Raw genomic sequence first — 23,206 nt, forward strand, 5'->3', positions numbered from 1 at the left:
TAATACTGATACTTATTATTAACTGAAGTCCATAGTTTACATTAGGGTTCACTCTTTGTGTTGTGCATTCTGTGGGTTTTGACAAATGTGGTGACATGTAGCCATCCTGACTGTAGGATATAAAATAGTTTCACTGCCCTTAAAATCTATGGTCCACCTGTTCAGCCCTCCCTTCACATGAAAATAAGATCCTAGCCATTTGTACTTGAAGCACTTATTCTTTTAAATTTTTATAACAATTTAGTGAGATAAATATGGAACATTTCATCCTTATCCTGCAAATGATAAAACTGAGGCATGGGAAGAAACGATGGAGAAGTTAGAAGGGGTAAGAGTAAGCGGTGAGTTTTAAGGAGTATTCTCTTAACATCAAAAGGAGTGAGCATAGGAATAGATTATTTAATTTTTCATGAAAATGAAATACGCATCTTTATAGGTAATTTAGAAAAAGAAGAATAAATAAATGTAGGGTTGATATTAATATGGATAAGAAGGTAATAGCTGGAGAAAGTACCTGATTTTAATAATCAAGAATGAAAAATTTACTTTTACTTATTATGGGGGTTATAGTAAAGTTCATAGCCCCTCATACCCCCACAGAGGAAAACAATAATTTTCCACTCTTTTCCTGATCTTTTAATTAATTTTGAAAAATCATTAGTTTAGAATGGTATGCTTCTTTTTATTCTAAACTATTTGCTTTCATAATTTTAGAGAAGAGACAGGATACTTAAGGTTCTGATTTCTATTGCTTTTTTTCAGTTAATCGATGTATGTCCAATGCTTCAGGTAATATATTGCCTTCTATTATAAAGAATCTCAAGATTTTCCATATCAGCTGAAAAAAATTAACGAAAAATAAGTCCTCTCAGTACAAGTCCTTTTCATTGTGTTGAAACCACCGACCTGTTGTATTCTGGATCTTTGGATGGTAAATCATTCAGTTCCTGTCCAAAGGATCAATCACAGCTATGGTTTTTCTTCTAAAAGGTTCTAGAGAATTTTTTCCACCTCTATCTCCACCCCACAGTGTAACTACATTTGGGTCAAGAGCATATCTGCAGCCAATGGATACACGCCAGTACTTGTACTGCCTAAAACCCAAGAAGGAGTTTGCAGAAAAAGCAGGCATCATTAAGGGAGTAACGGTAATTGGAAAATTGGATATAGTATGGAAAACAAATCTAGGTGAAAGGGGAAGATTACAGACCAGCCAACTTCAAAGAATGGTGAGTCTAGAAAAAACACTGATGGGGGTTTTGGTGTGTGGTGTGCAGATAGTTAGAACAACTTAAATTTTCCTAGGTCTGTCACTAAAAATCAGAGCACTTTTAATAAAAGACATTGATATTACTGGAGAATAAAAGACTAATAATTTCACTGATATCTAGGTAGAAAATTGGTATTGATATAAATGGGAAATTTTCAAATGTGAATTTATGCATTATACATGGGTTTTTATTTTACCAAACAAATTTAAATAACTGCATATCAGTTGTTTCCTCCTATGGTAATTTGTCCTCACCGTTATCTGACTTCCACTATATTAAAGTTTTCTTTTCTTGCAATGTCTTGGAACTCTTGGACTTATACTACATTTACCTACTCAGTTCATACCTTTTTTAAAGATATTTAAAATGTGGGTCATCTGAAACTCAGGTGAGTCCCACTCAAATTATCTTGTAAACATAGGTTGGATATTTTACCTAATTTCTACTCCGAGAGTATGGATAGCTACCAGACTTCTTTTTTTTGTGCTAGTGAGAATATACTACAGAATCCTGTTTATACTGAATATCACCTACTGCGATATATTCTAAAATTTACTTTTCTTTTACTGTTTGAGGTAAAAATTGAAAAAAAAGAGAGAGAGAGATTATCACTGGGCCTATTTTTAAATATCGCCATTAGCTATCATCCTGCCATGGCATGTTGATTCTGTTGTCTGTCCCTGCCAGTGTGTCTTGTGAACAGACATGATTTTCTTCTTGGATCATTTCAGTGACCTTCCTTTTCCTGTTTTACCTATGAAGAGTTACGTATGTATAAGCTACAGTATCTTTGGAAAGTATCCCTTTAAGATCAGACCCCCTGAAATTCCTTTACTATTTACCTGTGAGATTCATTTTAACTCTACTAAACATGGAGTAATTATAACAAAATCAGTCGGGGTCTATAGTGCTATTCTGTAGGCAGTAGCAGCAAAAGAAGTTAGAATGACTGTGGTACCCTCACTAAAATGGAAAGGTTTTGTAATAGATGTATGTTAATTGTATTGCTTTTTCTCTTAGGCTCCAGGTTATGGAGATGTTAGGTTGTCTTTGGAGGCGATCCCAGATACTGTAAACCTAGAAGAACCTTTTCATATTACTTGTAAAATAACAAACTGCAGGTAATGCCAGTACTTGTGGATGGATGTCCTTTCTTCCTCACCTACTTAAGAGAGAATTTTAAAATGTTTTAAATATGCTACCTCCTTGTAAGTTTCCTCTTGCCGTATAGTCTTCTCTGATGTTGACATTGAATACTGTAAAGTTCTTCATCTGGTAGCTGTATATTACATATTTTAGAGGTCCTACTGTATTAGGCATTTTTTGTATTTTGTTTCCGTACCTATGAGGTAGGTATTAATTATTCACATTCTTTGCAAGAGAAAGCCAATTCAGAGGATGTGGCTTATTCACCCTCAGAGAGCTAGAAAAGATGGGATCAGAATCTGAAACCGGGTGTATTTGACTTCAAAGTCCATGCTCTTTTCCTCATTTACACTTCCTTCACACTTCAGGTTACTAAAACATGAACTAGTAGTTTCTTATGGAATAATACATTATAGATTTACTATAATAAGATAGATTTTTATGTGCCATACTTATACCTGACCTGTATTTTAAGTACTAAGAAAGTTAGAAGTGGTTATGAATTTAATATAGGGGATAACCATAGATTGGAAAACAGGGCTTTGATAATCGAGTATAATCTAGCTATTGCAAAGCAAAGAGCACAGGGCTTTGAAGCCAGAAAAACCTAGGATTAAATCCCAGTCCTATCACTTTTCTACTACTTGTATTACTACTTGGTATGTATTATTAATTGGGGCATTTTGATAATATTGCAATGATGAATCCCTATCCTTTTAGTCCAAATGTATAATCCTTTTTAATTCTATACTCCTTACAACTTTATGATATTAGGGAGATAAGAAGTATTCATCCTTCAGAATTACAAAAATTCTTACTTCCCCTGTGAAGCTTCCTAGACCCTCCCGTGCACAATCATCCCTTTCTCTGTCATAGCAAATTGTAATATAGTTTTTTAGTGGTATTAATATATTGCTATAATCATTAGTCTTTTCCTCACTGAATTGTGAATAATTCAAGAAAAGGGATCATGTCTTACCCAGCATTATAAATGCAGTGCCTGCCACATCATAGGAGCTCAGTAGACAACACACACAGGATAAAGACCCTGTGCATATAGGGTGTGCTTTTGGATTTTTGGTTTGTTTTGCATTTTTGAGTTATAACAAATCAGTTATTGACCAAATGACAAAGTGCTGTAATAAATAAAGAAGTTTATTTGGGTATTCACTTTACCTTTTGGCGATTCAAGTTAAGTTTTCTAAAAAGTACTTGTTTCTTAGATCTTCAGTTTCCTCATCTATAAAAATGGGATTTCCACTCCCCCCAACACACAAAGACACATACACACAACATACACTTACCGGAGTTCTGTGAAACGTAATGAGAATTCATGCATTGCACCTAAACTGGTCTGTGACACACAGTGAACATTTCAAATTTGGCGGGGGGTGGGGAGAGATGGAGACATATAAAAGCTAAATATCATTAAATCAACACGTCTAAAAATCAAGTTTGAATTTAAAATTAAATAAGTATTTAAAATGTGGAGCCAACTCCAAGGAGAAAAAAATAGCTTTAAAGAGTTGAAAGCAAGTCATGAATGGTGGTAGAGTAGCAGATCATTTTCATTATGAGCCTTTTGGTTTTGTTTTTAAAAACAATGTGCATACTTTCATTAAAAGTTTTTTTTTTTAACTTAAGTTTAAGTTGAACTGGTGGTATCAATTATAAGCAGAGGTAGTCTTTTCGTGTTAATTGAACATCTGAATAGTTTTACTTATAAATCTTGCCATTTTCTATGTTATCTGCATGGTAAAGGAACATAGATTAAATAGAAAAAGCACTGGACCAGACTCAAGTTTATCTTTTTCTTTCCTGTAGAGTGCCCTACAGAAATAGGAAGGATGCATAGCAACAAGATTAGACACAGATGTCTGGAAGTCTTCCAGAGAAATGGCAAAACTGTTAACAGATCAGCACCAGGGAGCCAGTGTTCAATAACAGAACCAGAAAGCCTACATCCAGACAGGCAGATTAGTCTCAGTGTCACTGTAAATCCCAGAAGACACCATCTCCTTTCATTTTCCTGATTCTACCTTAAGTGAAATAAAAATGATATGATAGCTTTTTATTTGTTCCTGGTTTTCTGCTGGACACCCAGAAAAGAAATTCACCCACAATAGTGGAAGAAATATTGCAGTACCTCTTTGTGAAAGGAACAAGATTTATTCCTGTTTTTCTGATTCCTCCAGCAGTGAAAGGACGATGGATCTCGTTTTGGAAATGTGCAATACCAGTTCTATCCACTGGTGTGGCATTTCAGGAAGACAACTTGGAAAGCTCCATCCAAGTTCCTCTCTCTGCCTTGCCCTCACTCTACTGTCTTCAGTACAGGGACTGCAAGTATGCTTTCTTTTCAATAATTTCAGTATTTGGGGGCTATTAATCCATAGTCATTTATTATATCCATTCTTTCTCTGGTCATTACCAATGAATGAAAACTTAGGTCTATATTTTTCTCTCAATAGAGTGTCTCCGGCTTAAGACTAACAGACACATTCTTAAAGAGAACATATGAATATGATGACATCGCACAAGTTTGCGTGGTATCTTCAGCCATTAAAGTGGAAAGCTGAAGAACATTTCCAATGTTATGCTTGTCATTGAGTTTCCCAGAACTTTCTGTATTTTTGTCACTTTTGTAAAATGATCAACAGTAAAAATAGGTATATATTATTTAAATTTCTTTCCTGTAAAACAGTTAAAATATTAAATATTTGTTTTGAAAACAACCATCTACTGATTTTTTCTTGTGAGTTACAGTCTAGATGAACATTTGTATATTTTCTACACATCTGCTATTTTGTTTCATTTTAAATGACCATTGGACTTTGTTCTCCAAAAGCTCTATATTTGAGGCTATTTGTCCCTAGCAGGTATCTTGAATAATGGTCAGCAAACTTTTCATGTAAAGGGCAAGATACTACATATTTTAGACCTTGCAGTCCATGTGGTTTCTATTGAAAATGCTCAACTCTGCTGTTGTAGTGCAAAAGCAGCCAGTAGGCAAAAGTTGCACAGCAGCGTTTACAAAAACAGACAGCTGGCCAGATTTGGCCTGCAGGCCGTAGTTTGCTGACCTCAATCTAGAAGATACAGTTGTTTCTTAAAACTTTAGAATTCTTATCATACTTTACTTAGAAGTATTTCCGTTAACCCCCGTTTTTTCCCTCAGTCAATAAAAAAAGTTTAAAATAACCGGGGTGGTCCTCATGTAATCTTGTATTTGCTAACACAATATGAGTTTTTCTAGTTGTTTTCAAAATTATCGTATTGGTATCTATGTTTGTGTGTACATACAAACACACACGTCTAAGTTTCAGTTACTAACAGCAGATCAGAATTGGTTTTATTTCTTAAATTGTTGATTACTCTGTTAACTAAGAAGTCTGATAATTTTCTAATTCTAAGCCAAAAAAGTCCTGTTTTTTTTTTCCCATTGAAAAATAAGCCGCTTATTTTCATAAGGCATACTTAAAGGATTTCCAGCTTCTGATATTTGCTTTTAACTCTACATCATGTATTAATATTACAAACTTTCTATCTCTGCATGTAATCACACTAATTTACTTATGCCATATACAAAACAATGAGAAAGTTAAGACTATAAACTTTACAACATGAATGTAATAAAAGTTTCAAGATTTTGAAAACAAAAGCTAATACTGTTAAATAAAAACTTATTTTGCTAAGTTGAAATTCAAGGATGTATATATAATCGCTTACATGTAAAGAGTGCATAAAGTCAAATACAAAAGTTGGTTTTTCTTAAATGCATGATTATTTATTGCCATGACAAACTGTTTGGTCCAAAATGAAAGCTATATTCAGAATGAGATTTGCTCTTAAATTGTAGAGGTAATCAATGAAATGTCTGTGCAAAATAAAGTGCAAGCAGTATAAAATTGAAGTCTGTGTTTCCTCCAAAATGAGTACAATTGATTAAATGATGAAATAAGACTTTATAGCCACTGTACTGGGTACTACGATAACTTTTCAAGCATCTTCTCATGACTGAACCTTCTGTTTCATTCTGTTTCATATTTTAAAAGTAACATATAATGGTCACTTGGAATCTGCTATATAATTTGACTTTTAATTACAAAGACTCCTTTTATAAGCAATACCTAGACACGTAATGTTCCTTCTTTAAGTAAAGGTTAGAAAATGTCATCTTAGAAAGGATCTGTTTAAACCATGTTATAAAAATTAGCTAAACAATTTGGTACATTAAGTGGAAATGTTATTTGCGTAAAAAGGACATTGTAAATTTTACATAGCGTCATAACAGCTACAGCTACTATAATGAAAAGTGGTTAATGGAAGTCAGTTATTCCTAAGTAGAATGTATATAAAGATTTATTTTAATGCCCTCTTGTTTCAGACAAGCAAAATAACTTTTGGAGCATTGTTTATCATTTTAAGAGTAGCTAACACAATACAGCTACACAAAACCTTCTTGCAATAGCGTGCAATGCAGTAATTCCAAAGTGATGAAAGTACTTAAAAAGCAAAAATGGCTTGAATAGAATGGAAATCCAGGTTAAGTGGACAGATTATCTAGGTTTAATTTGTTATGGATGGTATATTAGAAAAGAAAAACTAGAAGGATGAAATGGAAGAAATACACCAATTCACATTACTTCAGGTAAAAAGAATGGCTACCTTAACTACAGATATTAGTAAATCAAAACATTTGTTTTACACTTTTTTCTTATAATGTCTTCAATCTTGGTATCAAAGTAATGGTGAAATAAAATGAGTTGGGAAGTGTTTCCTCTTCTGTTTTCTGGAAGAGATTGTGTAGAATTGGTATTAAGTGTTTGGTAGAATTCACCATTGAAACTGGGCCTGTATCTTTCTTTTCTGGAGGATATCTTTATTTCTTCAGTGAGCTTTGGTAGTTTGCATCTTACAAGGAATTTGTCTGTTTCATCTAAGTTGTTAAATACATGGATGTAAAGTTGGTCATAGTATTTTCTAATAATCTTTTTAATGTCTACAGGGTCAGCAGTGATATCCCCTCTTTCACTTCTGATCCTATTGATTCATATTTTCTCTATTTTCCTAGTCAGTTAGAGGCTTACCAATTTTACTTATTTGAAAGCATTTTTAATGCACTCAAGATAGTTATGCTAGGAATCTTTTCTTACTCAACACTGGATACGAGTGTTTTTGGGGTTTTTTTTGGCTGTGCCACGCAGCTTGTGGGATCTTAGTACCCTGACCAGGGATTTGAACCTGGGCCCTCAGCAGTGAAAGCACTGAGCCTTAACCACTGGACCGCCAGGGAATTCCCAAGAGTGACTAACTTTTAATTAAGGATCAACTTTGCTTTTTTTTTTTCACAGTCATCACTTTCCTATGATTAGTTAGTACTTTATTCTGTGTAACATTTGAACACCAGGATCTGAATTTAACTTCATGAAAAATTCAGTTGATTTAGATGCAATATAGGAGACTTAATTCAGAAGGCTTAGCTTAGATTTAAGTCCTGCTCTGCTCTGACCAGAACTGTAGGTTCATGTAGCTCTTCCTTGTAGCCTGAACCCAGGCAGTTAGTTAGGTGTTTGCTGGCCTAAAAGAAAGAAATCTCTAACCTAGTGTTGCTTTAAATTAAGAGTTCTTTGGACCTACATCAGAACCACTTGGTGTGCTGTTTGACATGGTGATTCCCAGACCTTATTACAGGACCTACTAAATAAAAATTGAAAAGTGTGCCCCTGAATCTGCATTTTTAACAAATCCCCAGGTGACTCTTACAGTGAAATTATAGAACCACTGTTCTAATCTCACAAAGGGAAAAAAGGGAAAGTTGGCTTTTAAACTTCAAAATGCCAAGTAATTAGCCTTTTGAGGAGAACAGTTAGAGTAGAGCCCTGATCGTCATCGGTATTACTGATTTAATTTTATATTACTTTCTATTTCAGTTTTCTCTCACAACACTTGTGAAATTTATGTGTCCGCCAACCTTACCAATTTCATAATAACAAACCAAAGAAATTCCAGTTGGAATTAGAACAGTCTCATCCATCACTATAGTTAAAGCCATTCCACTAATACTTAGTGCCACGTCTCTCTACTAATATGTATTCTAATTTCAATAAAATATTTCAAGTCCCCTGTTATGTTTAAGCTACATCAAATTAAGGTTAAGCATAAAAGCGACATGCCAAGCCAAATTATAGCAGAGGATTAACATGAACAAGCAGTGATAGTGATAGATGCTTTTTGTAACCCATCAAATAATTACTGAGTTAAAAAAAAAATCAGTGTTTACAGGCACATAATTAAATGCCACCTAGAAAATCCTTAAGGGCCAAGCCATTGGTTTATTTAAATGTAGATATATTTGAGAGTTTCCATGGTAAGGTCACCACTGGGGAAACTGTGCTAATTCAACTGAATAGTTACACAACTGACCTAACCAGTATCATTGAGGGTTTCTAAATGTATTTTATTACGTACTTAGTATAAGTGGCCATGCTAATGTTATCGATACCAAACTGTAGGCAAGATTAGTTAAGAACTATGCAAAAAACCTGAGCACCCTACATTCACTTTCTATCCATTCACAGCATCTATTTTTTTGTTTTTCTAAACAACACTGAATACTGCTTTCCACCAAGTCTTAAGATTTCATCACCCAACAGAACAAGCAGCATTAAAGATAGTACTGGTCCATATCCTATCATCTGTTCATTACTGATTTTGCACTATCAAAGCTAAACCCAGTAACGAATTTCTTCTCTCTAGAGATGCTGCTCAGTGGCAAGTATATCTCCCCTACGTCAGCGTGAGAAACCTTTCCTCTTAGTCATCTCCCCTTTCAAAAAGTTTGCCTACAGGAATTTGGTGCTAGAGAATTCACCAGTAAACAGCCTTACTGTTCAATAAATATACTCTGCTATTAAATCTAGTATACAAATATGATGAAGATTTGAAAATGGAACCCTGTCCAGTTAAGTGCTATACTGGCACTTAACAAGGCTACTGATGATCACTCGTTTACAAAGGAATCATGTTATGTTCAAGTCTGTTTGTGATAAACCTATTGTCTAGACAGATTTATTTTTTAGGTTTGTTTTTGTTTTGGCCACTATCTACAGCAAACACTTCAGAGCCATCGCCATTTGCATTCTGGGCTAGGGCCCCCGGTCAAGTCAAGAATGTTCTTCAGTACTGCTGCTGAATGACCTGCTCCGGATGTGATTTCTAAGTTGCTCTATAAGTTCAGGATTCTGCTGCTGTATCTGCTGAGCAAACTGCTGTCCCCTGTAGTAAAGAGGCAAAGTCATATGAATTAGCGAATTTCCAATCACACAATACCAATGCAAAAAGAACTGCAGAAGATGTGGGTACTACCCAAAGGGAACTTTTCCTATTAAAGCAAGTTTTAGATTCATGACTTTAGTATCTGCAAGTTTACCAGTGCCTCCATACAGTATTACTACAGTGCGGTGTTCTTCATGAGAAATGAAACACCCAAGCTAAAAAGAGTTCCTGAATTGAGTGAAATCCACCCCCCACCCAGTGCTTAACCACAGATAAAAGGCTAAAACGTATATGCTTTTATTGTATGTGCACAAATATAATGCAGGGTATTTGTTCTTGTAGTCAAGTCTTAGTCTCTCATATAACAGGTGTCACAGCCATTTTGGGATGCTTATGAAGTCACCCAACAGAACTGATTTTTAGAAAGGCAAAGAAATTTAATCCAAATTCCTGAGTGTGTGCCTCCCAACTGCAAGTGTTAGGTATCACTATAATCCTGCCACTTAAAGATCACTCCAAAAATGCCATATTGCAAGTGAGTTTACATAGCTGTGATCACAAACAGAAAATGATACTTGTTGCCTCATATAATATTTCCAGTGACAGCATCACACAGATTCAAAAAGCACGGAGTTTAAGCAACTTGGATGGAGGTGGAGGTATAATGTGTTCAAGTAATGAGAAGATGAAATGAGTTCCTTTAGCAATGAAGTGCACTGCAGAGTTTGAATAAAACAGCTGCCTAAGTTGTCTGAACACTAATATATGCAATATATGATTTTTAAATACATACGTGTACCTAAATTCATACCTACTTTAAGTTGATATTTGACATTCATATACATCCTTGAGTAGCTATTCAAGTCTGCTGGAAAAGTTTTTCTTGGATCCAGATCTTCTGGATTCCTGCCCTTCAGTCTGAAAATTTCAATTTATGAACCACTTTTAAATTTAATAACTAATGAGGTAACTGATACTAACAGTAAAAGATAAAAATTTAAAAAGAAAGCCTTGGTCGCCTTACCTTAGAGACAAACTGTAAAATATAAAATACTTTTTTACTATTTCTATTTTAAATAACACTTACGCTTGGATGAGGCTAGACAGGTCAGTTAGGCCCCCAACTCCAGCAGCAGGTCCTCCAATAGCATTTGTCATCATTCCTGACATTCTAGAGTAGGCAAGAGATATATCACTCAAATTGGCATATATATATATGTATTTTTTTTTTTGCTGGAATAAATTAGTGTATTTTTAAAAAATTGGTTCACTGATATTTTTAGAATGTTAATTTTTTTAAAAAAGGCAGGACTTCCCTGGTGGCACAGTGGTTAAGAATCTGCCTGCCAATGCAGGAGACACTGGTTCGAGACCTGATCTGGGAAGATCCCACATGCCGGGGAGAATCTAAGCCCGTGTGCCACAACTACTGAAGCCCTCACACCCTAGAGCCCATGCACTGCAACTACTGAGCCCACATGCCACAACTACTGAAGCCCGCGCACTCTAAGGCCTGCGTGCTGCAATTACTGAAGCCCATTTGCCTAGAGCCCGTGCTCCACGACAAGAGAAGCCACCGCAATGAGAAGCCTGTGCGCCACAAAGAAGAGTAGCCCCTGCTCACCACAACTAGAGAAAGCCCGCGCGCAGCAACGAAGACCCAACGCAGCCAAAACTAAATTTAAAAAAAAAAAAGGCAACTCTGTGTGGAGTCAGTCAGTTTTTGGCATCTTTGCCTACCCTTCACAATAAGAACCCAGAAATCATTATGCATATCAAGTGGAAACCCAATCTCATAAACCTAAATAACCCCTAGTACTGACGGTCTATTATTCTTTTCTGAGTCAAAGCACTTAAAAAGAATTGGCATGTATTCTTAACAAGTAGGATACCTGCCAAGGAAAAGCAGGTAGATATATCCACATTGTGTAGGTTAGGCCAATTGGGTGTGGCTTTAAGTTCCAACTGATTGGCATTTGGGCCAGTTTTATCATTTTGGAGCTACTGTGCTCAAATTAGGAGCCTGGCAAGTGGAAGGGAGAAACGTAATATGCTCTTTCTATATACTTACAGCTGTTGAACTTGAGGATTCTGCATTAAACTTGCTGCCTAGAATAGAAAAATGGCATCTCCCGTTAAAGGCAGTTAATATTTAGGGATCTTTAACAAGGATTTCTTTTTAAGCAGAGGAGTGAAAGCTAAACCATGTATATACTAACATTTTGTAGAGTTTTAGTGTGCTATACAAAGTGAGTGGGAATGTAAAAAAGAGGAGGTACTACGAAAAACTGGTATTAAAAATACATCGCAAGGATAAAGAGATTACAAACACAATAAACTAAGGATATTGACAGCAGTTTACTTCCTACTATCAGACCACTAAAGCCAAAAGAGCTTAGGAAACCACAATAGCCAAAATCCTATTAGAAGTCTGATTACTAGACCTTCTTCCTAGGGTCACTTTCATGTAAGAGGGTAGTTTTTAACCTTTTGTAGATTTGCAGACCCCTTTGCCAATCTGATGAAAAATATGGTTCTCTCCCTAGAAAAATGCACATATCCACATGTACACAAATTTTCATCTACAATTCCAGGGAATCCATGGGCTTCCTGAAGTCCACCCGTGGCTTTTTCACGAAGCAGTACAGGGGCAGGTTAAAAACCTCAGCCATAGCTTTATATCACCACTCTCCTACTACCGCCATCACAAAAGCTCTCTTACTTGTTTCTAAAAAGTTTGGAACTATATAGTTCTAACGGAAAATAGAGCCAGCAAAGCAGAAAAGGAAATATACTCACCATACTAATGAAGGCTGGATTATTTATTAAGCTGGCCATGTCAAAACTCAATCCAGTTCCTGTCTGTAAAACAATTATATATGAAAATTACTCTAAACACTATAATTTGATTACAATAAATTGTGAATGACAAAATATTTCACTCATTTGGCATTAGTAACTTACAGGACTAGCTACCTCTCTTAACTTCTGTTCTGCTATTTTCAGATTTGACTTATAGGAATCATTTTCAGGATCAAGATCTAATGCCTTCTGATAACTTGTAACTGCTTCTTCAAATTTATTCATGGCAGTGAGGGCCAGCCTGAAAAGAATACAGTGTAAGATATATGATTAAAGAACATCAGGACACCACAAATATAGTCAAACATCTATCTTGTATTCAATCTGAATCCAGATTACATTTAATTTATTCATTGTACAGTTGACCCCTGAACAACAAGGTCTTGAACAGCATGGGTCCACTTATACATGGAGTTTTTTCAATAGTAAATGTAGAAGTACTACACGATCTGAGATTGGTTAAATCTGCAGATACAGAGGAACCACAGACATGGAGGAACTGCGGGTACAAAGGGTTGACTATAAGTTATACACAGATTTTTGAGCACAGAGGGTCGGCACCCCTAACACCCACATTGTTCAAGGGTCAACCGTACTATGGCTCAAAGGAGTATCACTTCTAATTCCAAGATTCTCTAAGTCTGGACTCTCTCCATTCTCCATGGTGACAACCTCGGCTGTCCTACATGAATCAAGAACTTAATGATTAGAAAGGGAAAAGAATCTGAAAAAAAATAGATATGTATGTATGTATAACTGTATCACTTTGCTGTACACCTGAAACTAACACAACACTGTAAATCAGCTATACTTTAATAAAAATAATTTTTTTAAAAAGAACGTAATGATTAGAAATGAACCTTACATACCCTTCCATTTTTAAGCCTAATATGTGAAGTAATTTGCTTTATGAATGATTAAGCTCCATAAAGATGTGAACTAACAATTCTGTGATCATATAACTCCATGATGCTAAAACCATTTAAAGAACTCTGAACTAGATTTGCCCTTCACTATGTCCCACTTTCTTTCTTCCTTCTTAGCAGAGACATTGAACCACAATAAATACCAATTTACCATGAAAAATAAAAAATAAAAGTAGGCTGTTGGGTATCAGCTAACTACTCCTGAATAAGACATGTTAGTTGTTAAACAACTAACTAAATTGTTAAACAACTAACTAAATTGGCAACCTTTACACTTCAATAACACATTATCCCAAGCACAGGTCAAAGAGTTAGTTACTAAATTTAATGTTTTCCTCCACCTAGTTAGAATTTATTTATTGGAAAATTACTTCAGAACTAAACAATAATGGTATATATGGAGAGATAGTATAGAGTGTTTTTTTTCCTAGGTTTACTTTTAACAAATTACTCCAATTCTTTCTTGGCCAACTTATCTCACAGACTTCTGATCTAGATAAAATATAATGCCTAATCATACAAAAATATCTCAGAACCTAATTAGTTTTCTACCAGTCAACCATGAAAGATACTTCATCAGAGCCCTCACTTAATTAAGTCAATACATATTTACTGGAATCCTACTATGTACCAGGCACTATTTTAGATTCCTCAGTGAAAAAGGAAAAGTTCTTGAGTTTAAGAAAGTTTCATTCTACAGGGGAGGATAAGCAATAAACATGCAAATAAAAAAACTGTAATCTTAAAGAGAATGAATAGGGAAGCTGCTCAAAGGCAGCCATATTGAAAGGACCTGAACAATGAGAAGAAAGCAGTCATATGAAAATTAGAGGAGAGACATTCTAAATAGAAGCAACAATAAGCACCAAGGCTCTGAGAACGTTGCAAGCTTGGTATGCTTAAGGAACAGGACAAAGGTTGAGGGAGCACAGAAAACAAAGCGTGGGAAGAGATGACGTCAGGGAATATTATAGGACCATGGTTTGGAGTCTGGATTTTACTCTGGTTGCAACAGAATGACATGATCTGATTTATGCTTTAGAAAGCTCACTCTGGCTTCTCTGAGGAGAGTGAAGTGAAGGCAGGGAGGCCAGTTAAGAAGCTATTGCAGCAGCCGAGGTACAAGATGGTAATTTGGACTACAGTTGTAAGCAAGAGAGCAATCAATACTTGAATTCAAGGAATATGTGGAAACTAGAATTCTTAGGACTTGCTGATAGACTAGATGTGTCAGGTGTAATAAGAATGAAGGATGATTCCTAGACTTCTGACTGGAGCACTGGGTAGGTAGAATGACAGTATATTTACTGAGGTAAGAAAGATTTAAGAAGAGGACAAGGGTTCTGTTTGGGACATGTTAAGTTTAAAATGCCTATTAAACATCTAGGTGGAGATGAAAAATAGCTGAATATATGAGTATGGAGTTCAGACATATAACTTAACAGACCCATCAACATAAACAGTTGATTCTCTTTGTCCACAGTAATTATGCTCTAAAAGGTCACTGCAAATACTAAATTAGCAAATACGGAACAATTAGTTCTAGGGGAAATAAAAGTTGTGTTCCTATGAGCCTCTGGTCAACAACATTTTCATCAACCAATCAATACATAACCTTGATTTATGTATGTTTCTGTTTAAAGAAATCTCATTTAATACATATCACTGATTCACAGCCAAGTGCACCAACTCATGCCTGAACAAAACTTATCTAACACATGTATTTTCTTGGTGAGGCACATTGCAGCCTTCTTGCATGCAAAAACAATAGACAACACTTCAGCCTATGTTTGCAGGCCACTGTAAACAGAGAAACCAACAACAAAAAGCACATAAATGCAAAAATATAGCACTAAACAGACTGTGAAAAGGACATTCATTTTACAGCATGACAGCTGAAACAAAAAGGTAGAGCATTGCCTTATCTGACCTCAGCTGAGACCTTGCACATCAGATGACTCAAGTTTTTCACCACTCTGTAGATGACCACAAAGCATACTGAGTACAGATTTGGAGTTATAAAAAAAATTTTAGCAAGTAGGTGAATCATAAATACAGTATTCATTAATAGAGAGTATTGACTGTAGATGGAATTTAAAAGCATGGGACAGGATGAAATCAAAGAGAGAATATAAACAGAGAAATAGCAGCAGCAGAGGAAAGAGCCCTGAAGCACACCATTATTTAGAGGTGGCAGAGGAGGAAGAACTAGTAAGAGAGACTGGAAAAGAGCATCCAGTGAAACAGAAGGAAAACCACGAAATGTGGTGTCACAGAAGCCTAGAAAACGAAGTATTTCAAAAAGAAGTTAATCATGGGAATTCCCTGGCAGTCCAGTGATTAGGACTTGGAGCTTTCATTGCCATGGCCCAGGTTCAATTCCTGGTTGGGGAACTAAGATCCCTCAAGCCTCGCTGCCAAAAACAAAAAGGTTTATCATGCCAAATACTAAAAGATGGGGAAGGGTGAGGATACAGAACTGAATACTGACCTTGGAAAAATACAGACAACTGGTGACTTTGAATAGAGTTCTCAACAGAGCAATACAGACAAATGTCCTACTGGAGTGAGCTGAAGAGAGAATAAGAGATGGTGAAGACGAGACGGCTAGTACAGACACTATTAGGGTCTTTGCAGAGAAAGAGGAACTAAGGAATGATGTAGCTGTGTAAAAGATGGTTCTAACAGATGATTTTTTATGATCCTTTCACATGCAGTCATTAGCACTGTTAGAGATAGGAAAGCTGGTGTTGTAGAAGATAAAGGAGATGATTACAAGTGTAAAGTCCTGGAGAAGGTACAAAGGAATGAGATCTCAAGCATGAATGAATGCAGTAGTCTTAGATAAGAACTCTTCCATTTTAACAGAAAAAAGGCAATCTGTGTAGATACAAGTGCAAGTAGACTGGCAGATGTGCAAGTAAGAAGATGAATCACTTTTCTTCTAAATACATTCTATTTTTCAATTGGGTAAAAAGTTGAGAGTCACCATGGAATGTGCAGTGGAAATCTGAAAAGAGTAGGTGTGAAACAGTCAACTCAGAGAGTAGTAAGGTGAATCTAGAAGGAAGTGTAGTAGCATTATCTAACAAAATACTGAGTGCTTACTTGAGATTTGTAGCCTTGAATATGAAGTAGGTATATTCAGTATGGTTGTTATGATTTTCTCCAAAACCAACCACTCATCATACACTAATCACCTCTCTCCCAAGTCAGAAACTGCAGTCATTTCCTACCTAAATGTTTTATTTATCTTCTTATTAGTTCAGAGGGTACAATATGAAGCAGGAAATTCAAAACCAAGCCATCAGGCTTCCCTGGTGGCACAGTGGTTGAGAGTCCGCCTGCCGATGCAGGGGACACGGGTTCAGGCCCCGGTCCGGGAAGATCCCACATGCCGCAAAGCGGCTGGGCCCGTGAGCCATGGCCGCTGAGCCTGCGCGTCCGGAGCCTGTGCTCCGCAATGGGAGAGGCCACAACGGTGAGAGGCCCGTGTACCGCAAAAAAAAAAAAAAAAAAAAAAACCAAGACATTAAGAACAGCATATATCTGGTACTACTTGGTACTACTGTGAACGTTCTCCCAAAACTTACCCCATTCTCCCATAGGCCTTGCTGTACTTTGAATCAATCGCTATTGCTTTTTCACAATCCTTTACTGCATCTGTGTAGTGACCTAATTTACTCTGAGCAGCAGCCCTAAGAGAAAGAGAAGAGATTTTTATTACAAGGAGCATTCAAGGCACTAATTTAGATTTCCAGGTGCTAATAAAACTACATTTAACTTGTTCCAATTTGTGTATCATTCCCAGTAAATATCTAAATCAAACTAAGATAATTCTGTAATCAAATGAAAACTCAGAAACAAAATTCAGAGAAAATATGCAGTCTGCTTTTCCCAGTTTGCTTTGCTATAGAAAAGATAAATATGAGAACCCTACAACTGATCAACTGATCTACCTGCTTATTGCCTTTCTAATTTGCCCAAACAGAAAACTGAAAACACCAGGACATTTGGGATTATTGGGGAGGCACACAGAGTGATTGATTGCTGTGAATGGCCACTCAGTGTTGTGCTGTTAAATGATCACTTTATTAGTAGAGTTAAGATCATCTACAAGTCTAAGATGAAAAATGAAACTTAACCTGTGTGCCTAAATCTGACTGTAAATTAAGTATGGCAATGTATTCCATCTACTTAGCATAGAATCTCAGAGCAATTAAGGACTATTTAAACCCGTCCAGGTTACCTCTAACAAAACTCTCCTGAAATAATTGGGACTTGACAATGAAGCTACTTGCCCCCCTCCACACAATCCTGATAGTATACAGCTCTCTGTTTCCCTGTAGTAGTGTTCACCTCAACCCTCAGGGCCATACTAAACAAGTAGAATTACTGTTCAACATGCAAGTCCTTCAAACTAAAAGGTTCCGTAATGTCTCCTACCCTCCATCCCACCATTACCCCATTCCTTCTTCTCCAGACTAAGTATTTCTACCTTATACATTCAACTAATATATCTATTAAGGGTGAGCTAATGCATAGATACTTTTCTAGACATAATGGACAGAACAGTAATCACAATAATATTCCTGGCCTTAATAGTGCTTAGATTCTGGGGCGGGGGCAAGGGTGATGGCTGAGGGCTGGCAGACTATAAAGAAAAGGTTGTGGTGAGTCCAGTTTTCTGTCAACCTTTGTTTATACTGAATGACCAAGACTACTTCTCAAACTGAGATTATAAAATTTGAAAAAAAATAAACACATAGTCTTCTTTGCTTGAGTTAAAAAATATCAATATGAAAGTAGATGATTCAATAAACCCATTTTGGTAGTTCATGTGGAAAAGTGGTATGGGTTTATTTGACTGAATACTCAACACAAAGCTAACAGGATGGGGCTTCCCTGGTGGCATAGTGGTTAAGAATCTGCCTGCCAATGCAGGGGACACGGGTTCGAGCCCTGGTCTGGGAAGATCTCACATGCTGCGGAACATCTAAGCCCGTGCGCCACAACTACTGAGCCTGCGCTCTAGAGCCTGCGAGCCACAACTACTGAGCCCACGTGCCACAACTACTGAAGCACATGTGCCTAGAGGCCGTGCTCTGCAACAGGAGAAGCCACCGCAATGAGAAGCCCGCGCGCTGCAAGGAAGGGTAGCCCTCTTTCTCGCCACAACTAGAGAAAGCCTGTGTGCAGCAACAAAGACACAACAGAGCCAAAAATAGAAATAAATAAAATAAATTTATAAAAAAGAAAAAAGAAAAAACAAAAAACTAACAGGATGACAAGAATGTCCATTAAAAATGACCATTAAAAGAAGAGATACAGAATGTATAATTCTGAATGTAGAATGTAGAATGTAGAATTAGAGATATAGAATCTATAATTCTAATTCCAAATAATTAGAAAGAAAAAATGAAGTAAAAATAACAATCACTACAATAGAAGGCAAAAGCAAAAAAAAGAGGAGAGGGAGAAGAAGACAAAATATAAGATAGCAGAAAATAATTCAAATATATAAGTAATCACAAAGTTGCCTAGATAAACATCAGACTCTAAAACTGTACACATAAGATATCACCTACAACATAAGCACACACAGGCTGAAGTTAAAGGGGTAGAAAAAGACAATGAGACAAACTGAAAACCAAGCAAAACAAAGCAAGTGTAGGAACATTAATATTAGACATAAGGCAAAGAACATTATTAAGGATACAAAGTCATCATTTATTAACATTCTTTTTAGTTTAATTTTATGAAAAACATTTACATGACTCAGAAGTCAAACCTATATTAAAAGCCCCACTCTCATCCTCTAGAGGATGGGTGGGAATGGGGTAAATGGGATAGAAACGGAAATGACACTTCAAAAAGGATGAAAAAGAAAACCTTCAAACGGAATAAAACAGAAACAAATGATCCTAACTGTATGTCAAAAAGAAAGAATTCAAGTATTGGGTTGGCCAAAAAGTTCATTTGGGTTTTTCCATAAGATGTTAATGGAAAAACCCGAATGAACTTTTTGGCCAACCCAGTAACTTTCAAACACAGTATTCTGAGTATATATCCTTAGTGAGATGCACTCTAAGAATAAAAAATAAATTGCAAAGAAATCCTTAAGTTTCCTTAGTAGGCTTGCTTGTGGTGTAACACTGGTGTTGTAATATCAGCTGAAGGATAGAGCTAATGAGTACGTACTCTGGTGCTGTTGGAAAGCAGGGCTCTCTTGTGAGAGAGAGATACAAATATAAAATGGGGGAAAGTAAGGATAACCTCTGTGACACTGGATATGAATTGAGGGTATCTGGATAAAGTGATGACTTTTCCAAAAATATATTTCCTAGCTCTGTCCTTTAAAAGGACCTAGAAGCAGTAACACTTGAGTAGCAATGATCAGGTCTTGCAATCAGATCTTGGTTTCTGCACTAAAAGGAACAGGAGCTCCTTGCAGAAACAGCTGAACCCAGGTCTAGGGGCAGAGAAAGTACAAGGCAAATCTGGAATACCCTGTTCTCCCAGAAAGCAAGAAAGTGTTCAAAAACAAATGAAGGTATGTAAGCGGACACACAGCCAGTTTAAAGGGACTCCCACTAGACAAATACAGTAAGTCCCCTACATATGAACCTTCAAGTTGAGAACTTTCAAAGATGTGAACGTGCACCTGCATGTCCAATCCCATAAATTAGTTCACGTGTCTGGCTTACATTGTCACGTGCGTGCATCCTCTACAAGTGACTTTGCTTTTGTGTATTTTACTGTACAGTACTGTATACAGTACAGTAGTACGGTATCTTTATTTCAAGCCCAGGATATCAGGAGGCAAGCGTAAAAGCAGCAGTGATGTAGCTGGTACTACTAAGAAGCTCTAGGATTGGAGGCCCAGAGAAAGGACGAAGAGAGACAAGAGGAAGAAGTAACTGAAGAACCAATGAGATTCATGATGCAGGAAATGGCAAGGGGATTTTCTTTATTTGAGGAGGCACTGTTAGTTTCTAAGGCACAAGACCCGAATGTAGAACAGTACACATACACGAAGGTGGCAGCAGCTGTTCAAAATGCAATCCAGTGCTACTGTGTCATCTATGATGAGAAAAAAAAAAGCTACTACCCAGACATCACTGGATCATTTTTTCAAGGTGGATAGAATTGATTCCAGCAAAGAATCAGAACCTGTGCCATCAACGTCAGGCATGAGTGAAAGTGCAGCTTGCCCTCCGTCTCCTATTGCTGACGATCCTTCAGCTCTGCTCTCCCACCTCCTCCCCCTCCTCCCATCAGTAACTCTTCTTGCCTGTTCACTCAGTGCCAGCCCCTGTACGCCAACTGTTGTACTGTACTACTGTACTTTACAAGGTACTGTACTGTAATATTAAAAATATTTTTGTGTGTTTGTTTTTTATGTATTGTGTGAAAAGTATTATAAACCTCTTATAGTACAGTACTATATAGCTGATTGTGTTAGTTGGTACCTAGGCTAACTCTGCTGGACTTATGAACAAATTGGACTTAAGAACGTGCTCTTGGAATGGAACTCGTTCGTATGTAGAGGACTTACTGTATAGGATAATTTAAGGGTCAAAATAATAATTATGGTAATTTATTATAACACACTGAATAGTAAATTTTTAAAAATTCATAAGTCCATACAATACTTTCAGAGGACAAAGGAGAAGGAAAACCAAAAAGACTGAAAAGGAAAGAAAACTCTTCTTTTCAGCAATATGTGAGAAAATATTATGTAAAGGAAATGATAAAGTTAGAAAAATCACCATTTTGTAACCATCAATGTATTAATGATTCAGGGACAGATCATCAGTGGATGATAAAACACTGAGTAAAAGATTGTTGTGGGGAATTCTCTGGAGGTCCAGTGGTTAGGACTCGGCACTTTCACTGCCAGGGCCCGGGTTCAATCTCTGGTCGGGGAACTAAGATCTTGCATGCTGCACGGTGCAGCCAACAAAACATTAAAAGATTGCTGGGGAACAGGATATTCACATGATCTGACCATACAGATAATTTTTTCCTTTTTTAAAATTGAAATACAGTTGATGTACAATTTTATGTTAGTTTCAGGTGAACTACATAGTGATTGAACATTTACTTCCATTACAGAATGATCACAATAATTCTAGTATCCAACTTTCCCCATACAAAGTTATTACAATATTGTACACCATATTCCTTATGCTGTATATTACATCCTCTGGCTTATTTATTTTATAATTGGAAGCTTGCACCTCTTAATCCCCTTCATCTATTTCACCCAACCCACCACTCCACTCTCCTCTGGCAAACACCCGTTTGTTCTCTGTATCAATGAATCTGTTCTCATTTTGTTTGTTTTGTTTTTTAGACTCCATATATGTGAGATACAATATTTGTCTTTCTCTATCTGACTTATTCCACTTAGCATGATACCCTCTAGATCCATCCACACTGTCACAAATGGAAAGATTTGGGGTTTTATATGGCTGAGTAATATTCCATTGCGTGTGTGTGTGTGTGTGTGTGTGTGTATATATGTGTATATATATATATATATATACATATGTATATATAAAACATCTTCTTTAACCATTCATCTATCGATGAACACTTAGGTTGCTCCCATATCTTGACTATTGTATATAATGCTACAATGAATACTGGGTTACATATATCTCTTCAAATGACTTTTTTTCTTTGAGTAAATACCCAGAACTGAAATTGGTGGATTGTACAGTAGTTCTAGTTTTAATTTTTTGAGGAACCTCCATACTGTTCTCCATAGTGGCTGTACCAAATTACACTCCCACTAACTGTGCATGAGGATTCCCTTTTGTACACATCCTCACCAACACTTGTTATATGCTGTCTTTTTGATGATAGCCATTCTGACAGGTGTGAGGTGGTACCTCATTGTAGTTTTGATTTGCAATTACCTGATGATTAGTGATGTTGAGCATCTTTTCATGTGTCTGTTGGCCAACTGTATATCTTCTTCAGAAAAATGTTTATTCAGGTCCTCTGCCCATTTGTTAATTGGGTTGTTTTAATGATGCTGAATTGTATGAGTTTTTTGTATGTTTAGAATAGTAACCCATTATCTGATATATCATTTGCAAATTATCTTATCCCATTCAGTAGGCTGCTTTTTCATTTTGCTGATGGTATCCTTTGCTCTGCAATGGATTTTTAGTTTGATGTAGTCTCATTTGCTTACTTTTGCTTTTGTTTCCCTAGCTCAAAGAGACAGATCCAAAAAAATATTGTTAAGATCAATATCAAAGAGTGTACTGCCTATGTTTTCTTCCAGGAGTTTCATGATTTAGGTCTTAGGTTTAATTCTTCGATTCATTTTGAGTTTATTTTTGTATTGATATACAGTGTGAGAAACTAGTCCAGTTTTCCCAGTACAATTTATTAAAGAGGCTGCCTCTTCCCCATTGTATATTCTTACTTTCTTTGATGTAGATTAATTGACCATGTAAGTGTGGGTTTATTTCTGGGCTCTCTATACTGTTCCATTGATCTGTGTCTGGTTTTGTTTCAGTACCCTACTGTTTTGATTACTTTATTTATTTATTTATTTTATTTATTTTTTTTTTTTTTTGGCGGTACACAGGCCTCTCACTGCTGTGGCCTCTCCCGTCACGGAGCACAGGCTCCGGACGCACAGGCTCAGCAGCCATGGCTCACGGGCCCAGCTGCTCCGCGGCATGTGGGATCCTTCCGGAC

General features: G+C 36.5%; 2 protein-coding genes across 8 annotated transcripts in view; one reads left to right on the plus strand and one right to left on the minus strand.

The window, feature by feature from the left end:
- The window catches only part of TRAPPC13 (trafficking protein particle complex subunit 13), a 32,202-nt gene extending 27,053 nt beyond the window's left edge, over nucleotides 1-5,149 (plus strand). For 2 of the 5 annotated variants that reach the window (XM_007103309.4, XM_007103311.3), the window contains 4 exons: nucleotides 1,031-1,229; nucleotides 2,292-2,392; nucleotides 4,613-4,763; nucleotides 4,889-5,149. In XM_007103309.4, the coding sequence (XP_007103371.1) occupies nucleotides 1,031-1,229; nucleotides 2,292-2,392; nucleotides 4,613-4,763; nucleotides 4,889-4,996 (559 nt within the window). In that variant the 3' untranslated portion in view covers nucleotides 4,997-5,149. Of the gene's footprint in view, nucleotides 1-1,030; nucleotides 1,230-1,846; nucleotides 2,035-2,291; nucleotides 2,393-4,612; nucleotides 4,764-4,888 lie in introns of those variants that run through there. The other 3 variants (XM_007103310.4, XM_007103312.3, XR_008618069.1) reach the window with 2 other exon arrangements.
- Nucleotides 5,150-5,293: 144 nt separating this feature from the next.
- Nucleotides 5,294-23,206, minus strand: part of SGTB (small glutamine rich tetratricopeptide repeat co-chaperone beta) — a 50,307-nt gene continuing 32,394 nt past the window's right edge. Inside the window, exons 6-12 of one of the 3 annotated variants that reach the window (XM_007103305.3) lie at nucleotides 17,077-17,181; nucleotides 12,672-12,798; nucleotides 12,495-12,557; nucleotides 11,767-11,804; nucleotides 10,783-10,866; nucleotides 10,511-10,613; nucleotides 5,294-9,695 (exon numbers count right to left, since the gene is read on the minus strand). In XM_007103305.3, coding sequence (XP_007103367.1) covers nucleotides 9,654-9,695; nucleotides 10,511-10,613; nucleotides 10,783-10,866; nucleotides 11,767-11,804; nucleotides 12,495-12,557; nucleotides 12,672-12,798; nucleotides 17,077-17,181 — 562 coding nt within the window. In that variant the 3' untranslated portion in view covers nucleotides 5,294-9,653. Of the gene's footprint in view, nucleotides 9,696-10,510; nucleotides 10,614-10,782; nucleotides 10,867-11,766; nucleotides 11,805-12,494; nucleotides 12,558-12,659; nucleotides 12,799-17,076; nucleotides 17,182-23,206 lie in introns of all 3 variants that reach the window. The other 2 variants (XM_007103304.3, XM_007103306.3) reach the window with 2 other exon arrangements.

This window comes from Physeter macrocephalus, chromosome 8 (assembly GCF_002837175.3).
Source record: "Physeter macrocephalus isolate SW-GA chromosome 8, ASM283717v5, whole genome shotgun sequence".
Taxonomy (NCBI): domain Eukaryota; kingdom Metazoa; phylum Chordata; class Mammalia; order Artiodactyla; family Physeteridae; genus Physeter; species Physeter macrocephalus.